At 45.9% G+C, this 7,078-nt stretch overlaps 1 protein-coding gene across 1 annotated transcript in view; it reads left to right on the top strand.

Annotated features, from left to right (window-relative positions):
* Positions 1-6,752, top strand: part of LOC125487919 (myelin-associated glycoprotein-like) — a 40,192-nt gene extending 33,440 nt beyond the window's left edge. Inside the window, 4 exon segments of the mRNA XM_048620559.1 lie at positions 1,728-1,848; positions 3,347-3,479; positions 3,930-3,936; positions 6,646-6,752. Of these exon segments, the coding sequence (XP_048476516.1) occupies positions 1,728-1,848; positions 3,347-3,479; positions 3,930-3,936; positions 6,646-6,752 (368 nt within the window).
* The last annotated feature ends 326 nt before the right edge of the window (positions 6,753-7,078 follow it).

Here is a 7,078-nt window from a genome sequence, read left to right on the forward strand (position 1 = left end):
TCAGTGCTGAGGGAGTGCCGCACTGTTGGAGGGTCAGTGCTGAGGGAATGTCGCACTGCCGGAGGGTCAGCACTGAGGGAGCACCACGCTGTCAGAGGGTCAATATTATGGCAGTTGCCACTCTGTCAGAGGGTCAGCGCTGAGAGAGTGCTGCACTGTCGAGGGTCAGTGCTGAGGGAGCGCTGCACTGTCTGAGGATCAGTGCTGAGGGAGCGCCACACTGTCAGAGGGTCAACGCTGAGGGAGGGCTGCACAGTCAGAAGGTCAGTGCTTAAAGAGTGCCGCACTGTTGGAGGGTCTGTACTGACAGAGACGTGCACTTTCTGAGGGTCTGTACTGAGGGATTGCTGCACTTTGAACCTCCTGAGAGGCTACAGCAATGCACACACTCTTGAGGCTTTCTGCTGTTAGTGTCAGCGACCTCTCTCTGCTCTACTCCCCAGCTCCCCTGATGTGACCAGGGGACAGCCAGGCTGAATGTCACAGAATTGAGTCTTGCTGCAGACTGACGGAGACCAGCTCCTGTTATTAGGAACTAGGAACTGTGTTCTGAAGTGCTGCGCTGTACTTGTGCTGATGCCTCAGATTTGTCCTGTGATAAAGGACCCACATTTAGCAGTCACCAAAACTAAGTTCGTGTCACGTTTCAGAAATATGACGCAATGATTCGTTGCAACAAAAAGAAAACTCACTTTCACTGGAAAATAACTGCTTGCAGAATGGGCATATCTTTAACAAATTAAACCCAAGATAAACTTCTATTTCTAGCCATAGAACTGAAAGTAGAATCGAAATGTGAGAAAGTTATGTTAAACTTGCATAGAACATTATTCAGACCACACTTAGGGCGCTGCGTACATTTCTCATAGCCTTCTGGTAGACCCTGCACCCCCCCCCCCCCCCCCACCCCCCCCCCCAACTCGGAGCATTGTGCACAGTTCCAGTCTCTCTATCCCTCAGTTACACCATGCTCAGAGCACTGTTCATGGTTTCAGTCTCCATATTCCTCGGTTCATCGACATGCAGGGCATTGTACACAGTTCCTGTCTCCATATCCCTCGATTAGGCCACATTCAGAGTACTGCGCACAGTTCCTGTCTCCACGTTTATAGAGAGGATATAGAGGTGCTAGAAAAGGTGAAAATCAGGTTTGTCAGCTTAGCCCCAGACTGAAAGATTCTTACTGTAAGGAAGGATTAACCAGGCCAGAGCTCGCTCTTTCTACTGAAAAGCAGGCTGAAGGTTGACCTGATAGACGGCTCCAAAACAACGAAATGACTTTGAGGTTGATGTTGAAATGGTTGGATTTGTTGGGAGGGATGGCAGACCCTAGAGGGCCACAATAGAATGTAGCTGGGCCTCTGACAGCAGGTGGCAATGGTGGGGAGGTGGGGGGGGGAGGGGGGGTGGTGGGGGGTGGTGGGTGGTGGGTGGCGGTGTGGGTGTGGGTGTGGGAAGAATACATCAGTTCCTTAGGGACCCTTCCTGTAGGACAGGGTGTGTTGATTAGCAGCACAGACTGAAAAAGCTGAAGGGACTGCTCCTATCCACATTTGCTTCTGTTCTGTTGGAGAGCCAGGGGACAAGGCTGACCCTTGACACTGGTTGGGATTCCCATTGACTCTCCGGGTCAGAAGGAAGGAAATTCTATGGAAGCTGTGCAGGGGATTTCAGGAAAGTTTCATCAGATTATTAACAATTGCTTTTTGTCAATCCTTCACTATCAGCAGGAATGAGATGGGAACTGATACAGAAATACAGATTGATAGCTGCAGGAAGCGCTGTCCTGCTCATCATCTTATCAATTCTAGTTTACTTCATTGTCAAGACCAGAAAGAGAAGAGACAAGTAAGTGAAAAACAATACCCTTCCCCATTGCTGTAACCCACTCCAGCCCCTATACCACTTCTTATCTCTCTAACCAACTCTAGTCTCTACACCCCCTATCTCTGTAAACTCCTCTAGCCCCTACACCCTCCTTATTTCTGTAATCCTGTCCAGTCTTTACACCCATCCCTATATCTGTAACCTCCTCCAGAACCAGCTCACCTCTCTATCTCTGTAAACCCCTCCAGTCCCTCATCCCTCCTTAAATCTCTAACCCCATCCAATCCCTACATTCCTCCCCATCTCTGTAATTGCCTCCAAACCCGACACCCCACTTCCCCTCTCTAAACCCCTCCAGTCCCTTCCCCTCCCTATCTCTAACCTCCTCCAGTTCCAACAAACCCCTATCTCTGTAACCTCCTTCAGACTCTACACCTCTCCCTGTCTCTGTAATCTTCTCCCCCAGCCCGCACACCCCTCCCTATCTCTGTAACTTCCTCTTGGGGACCTGGGTTTGAATTCCACCACGGTCAAAGATTGAAATTTGATTTCGATACAGCTAAATATTGTTCTGATCTGAGAGGTGCTGCCTGTATCTAATTAAATTTCTGAAGTACATCTGTAGCTACATAACAAGGTTCCTGTGGCAGCACCTTCCAAACCCTTGACCAATTCCACCTGGAAGAACAAAGGCCAACCTTTGTTCTTCCCTAGGAACACCACACCCTACAAGTTCCCCTCCAAGCCACTCACCATCCTGACTTGGAAATATATCACTGTTCCTTCACTGTCATTGGGTCCAAATCCTTTGAAATTTCCTCCCTAAGGGCTTTGTGGATCTACCTACAGCAGCTGGACTGCAGTGATTCCAGAATGCAGCTCACCACCATCTTCTCAAGGGGAGGCAGATTCAACATAAACTTTTGAAAGTGGGGAATTAGGGAAATATTTGCAAGGAATTGGTGGGGAAGAGCGGGTTGGGGAAGTAGAGACTGAAAGGATAGACCTTTCAAAGAGCCATCACCTCCTCTTGAAATGTATCACTTCTGAATTCTCTGTGAAATGACATTTCTCCTCTAACCTCTCAAGATGTCCCTGTCCTGAAAGCCCTGGACAATTCTCACTTCATGAATCCCTGCCCAGTTTAATCCTGGGGGACCACTACCAGATTTTAGACAGTGAGCCATCCACAATTAGTGAAGTACAATCAAATTAAGATAACCTGCCATCTGTTTCAGTGGGTGCAGTGGGGCTGTCTCTTAAGGAGCTGCTCCTGTGCTGCATTCATTGGTAGTATCACTACCTTTAGGCCAGATGATCTGGGTTCAAGTCCCACCTACCTCAGAGGTCTGCCTGAGCAGATTGATTAACAACTGTACTTGAGGACTCTACTCTTTCAAGTCCCACGATCTCCAAAAATGTGTAATAACATCATTGATGTATGTGGGAAGTATGTGGGACTCTCTCTTCGTTCTTCCTCAAGTTTGTCATTTTGCCTGGAAAAAAAATGTGTCTTCAGGCCACAAGGAAATGGAACCAAAAGAACAGAGAAGGCAGTCTCAGTCACAAAGTCGAAAACAATGTCAATGAGACCAGATCAGAAGCAGGAGATTTACGTTAAAGCATTTTTCACACAAGCCAAAGTGAACCAGGTAAGAACTCTTTGCCATGTCTGGGAGCATGCATTGCAGCGTTTCTGTGATTAGATTGGCAGATTCCAACATACTAAGATAAAGGAATGACATCCTTCTGCATGGCATTTTCCTACTTCACTCTCAATAAGGCTTCAGTTATCACATGTTTGACCCGTATAATCGACCACAGAGCTGCTGAGGAGGGACAAAAGTGAAGAGGATTAGAGTTAAACCAACATTCACCACCTCAGGATGACACGGTGGCTCAGTGGCTAGCACTACTGCCTCACAGCACCAGGGACCTGGGTTCAATTCCACTCTTGGGTGACTGCCTGATCGGGAAAGTAGGACCAATCTGAAATGAGGAATTAAGAGGGCTAAAAGGGGTCATGAATGATCTTTAGCAAACAGGGTTAAGGAAAATCCCAAAGCCTTTTATTCATACATAAGGAGCAAGAGGGTAACGAGAGAAAAGGTTGGCCCACTCAAGGACAAAGGAGGTTATGCGAGGAGTCAGAGAAAATGAGTGAGATTCTTAATGAGTACTTTGCGTTGGTATTCACTGAGGAGAGGGACATGACGAATGTTGAGGTTAGGGATAGATGGTTGATTACTCTAGGTCAAGTCGGCATAAGGAGGAGGGAAATGTCAGGTATTCTAAAAGGCATTAGGGTGGACAAGTCCCCAGGTCTGGATGGGATCTATCCTCGGTTACTGAGGGAAGCAAGAGAGGAAATAGCTGGGGCCTTAACAGATATCTTTGCAGCATACTTGAGCATGGGTGAGATCCCGGAGGACTGGAGAATTGCTAATGTTGTCCCCTTGTTTAAGAAGAGTAGCAAGGATAATCCAGGTAATTATGGACCGGTGAGCTGCTGGAGAAGATACTGAGGGATAGGATCTATTTACATTTGGAAGAAAATGGGCTTATTAGTGATAGGCAGCATGGCTTTGTGCAGGGAAGATCATGTCTTACCAACTTGATAAAATTCTTTGAGGAAGTGACAAAGTTGATAGATGAGGGAAGGGCTGTGGATGTCATATACATGGACTTCAGTAAGGCGTTTGATAAGGCTCCCCATGGTAGGCTGATGGAGAAAGTGCAGTCACATGGGATCCAGGGTTTACTAGCTAGATGGATAGAGAACTGGCTAAGCAACAGGAGACAGAGTTGGAGTGGAAGGGAGTTTCTCAAAATGGAGAACTGTGACCAGTGGTGTTCCACAGGGATCCGTGTTGGGACCACTGTTGTTTGTGATATACATAAATGATCTGGAGGTATAGATGGTCTGATTAGCAAGTTTGCAGATGACACTAAGATTGGTGGAGTAGCATATAGTGAAGGGGACTGTCGGAGAATGCAGAGAATATAGATAGATTGAAGAGTTGGGCGGAGAAATGGCAGATGGAGTTCAATCCAGGCAAATGCGAGGTGATGCATTTTGGAAGATCCAATTCAAGAGCGAACTATATGGTAAATGGAAAAGCCCTGGGGAAGATTGATACACAGAGAGATCTGGGTGTTCAGGTCCATTGTACCCTGAAGGTGGCAACGCAGGTTGATAGAGTGGTCAAGAAGGCATACAGCATGCTTTCACTTATCGGACGGGGTATTGAGTACAAGAGTTGGCAGGTCATATTACAGTTGTATAGGACTTTGGTTCGACCACATTTGGAATACTGTGTACAGTTCTGGTCGCCACATTACCAAAAGGATGTGGATGCTTTGGAGAGGGTAGGACGAAGTTCACCAGGATGTTGCCTGGTATGGAGGGCGCTAGCTATGAAGAGGGGTTGAGTAGATTAGGATTATTTACATTAGAAAGACGGAGGTTGAGGGGGGATCTGATTGAGGTCTACAAAATCATGAGAGGTATAGACAGGGTGGATAGCAAGAAGCTTTTTCCCAGAGTGGGGGACTCAATTACTAGGGGTCACGATTTCAAGGTGAGAGGGGAAAAGTTTTAGGGAGATATGCGTGGAAAGTTCTTTTGCAGAGGGTGGTGGGTGCCTGGAACGCGTTGCCAGTGGAGGTGGTAGAGGCGGGCATGATAGCGTCATTTAAGATGTATCTAGACAGATACATGAATGGATAGAGAGCAGAGGGATACAGATCCTTGGAAAATAGGTGACAGGTTTAGATAGAGGATCTGGATCGGCGCAGGCTTGGAGGGCTGAAGGGCCTGTTGCTGTGCTGTAATTTTCTTTGTTCTTTTTTCATTGTTCTTTGAGTCTGCGCATTCTCCCTGTGTCTGTGTGGGTTTCCTCTGGGTACTCCGGTTTCCTCCCATAGTCCAAAGATGTGCAGGGTAGGTGGATTGATCATGCTAAATTGCCCGTAGTGTTCAGGGATGCGTAGCTTAGATGGGTTATAAGGGGATGGTTCTGGGTGGGATGCTCCAAGGATTGGTGTGGACTTGTTGGGCCGAAGGACCTGTTTCCACACTGTAGGGATTGTATGTGAAAAAACTCCCCGGGTCTTAAAAGCAGGGGAGTTAAAGCACTGGTTCTAATTTTCCAAAGTTGCCCCAGTCTCTCTCGGATTGGAAAGTTGTGAATATTACCCCTATGCTCAGAAAAGAAAGGTGACAGAAAGTTGAAAACTTCAGCCAATTAAGCTTCTTGGTTGTTGTATCAGAAAATGCTAGAATCCATTATTAAGGAGTTTATGAAATTTTGGTAAAACTATTGCCTTCAGGGCAGAGTCAACATCATTTTGTGAAAGGAAAATCGTACTTGATTACTTTGAGATAATTTACCGAGGAAATTGCAAGTTTTGTGGATAACAGGAAATCTGTAGATGTGACATACTTGCATTTCCAGAAAGCATTTAGCAAAGACCTACATCAAAATTTACTAAATGTAGAAAGTGCTCTTAGTGCAGCTAGTTACATGTTAGCATGGACAGAGAGTTGCTTAGCAAAGAGGAAACGGAGAGGAAGGATAAATGGGTCATTTTGAAGATGGTAAGATATAACTGGTGGAGTGCCACAGGGATCAGTGCTAGGGACTTAACAATTTACAATCTAAACAATAATAAGAACTCATTGTGCAAGTTGCTAAATTTACTGATGGTGCAAAGTATTGTATTTGTATGCAGTATTTTTTATTGTGGTCAATAATACAAAACACTGATTACTTTGATTGTCATTCCTCTCATTTCCCTTTCTATTACTGTGGAAAGATGACCAGGGGCTAGAAATGGAATCTAACCCTCCCCTGAATTCATACCTAGATAAAATATATGTAAACTGCCAGTGGGATCAGGATCCTGTGTACGGAAATATATAAACAGAACTGGAACGAGGGTCATGTAATCACAGAGAAAGCAGAACAATTAAAACCTGGAATTATTACAGCACCAATCAAGGCCATTCAGCCCATCATATATATTCTGGCCCTCCAAATGAGCAATCCTTGCAAAGGCCCTCTACCAACATTTCAACTCCTCACCGTTTTTTGGATTTTGAATATTTCGGTAATGTGAAATGATGCAATATGGAAAAGACCACTCTGCCCATTGTGTCCGTGCCAGTTGGGAAGCCAGCTGCCCAGTCTTATCCTATTTTCCAGCATGTGGTCTGTATCCCTAGAAGATACTGGACTGCACAAGTGTA

Source organism: Rhincodon typus, chromosome 47 (genome assembly GCF_021869965.1).
Source record: "Rhincodon typus isolate 14 chromosome 47, sRhiTyp1.1, whole genome shotgun sequence".
Taxonomy (NCBI): Eukaryota; Metazoa; Chordata; class Chondrichthyes; order Orectolobiformes; family Rhincodontidae; genus Rhincodon; species Rhincodon typus.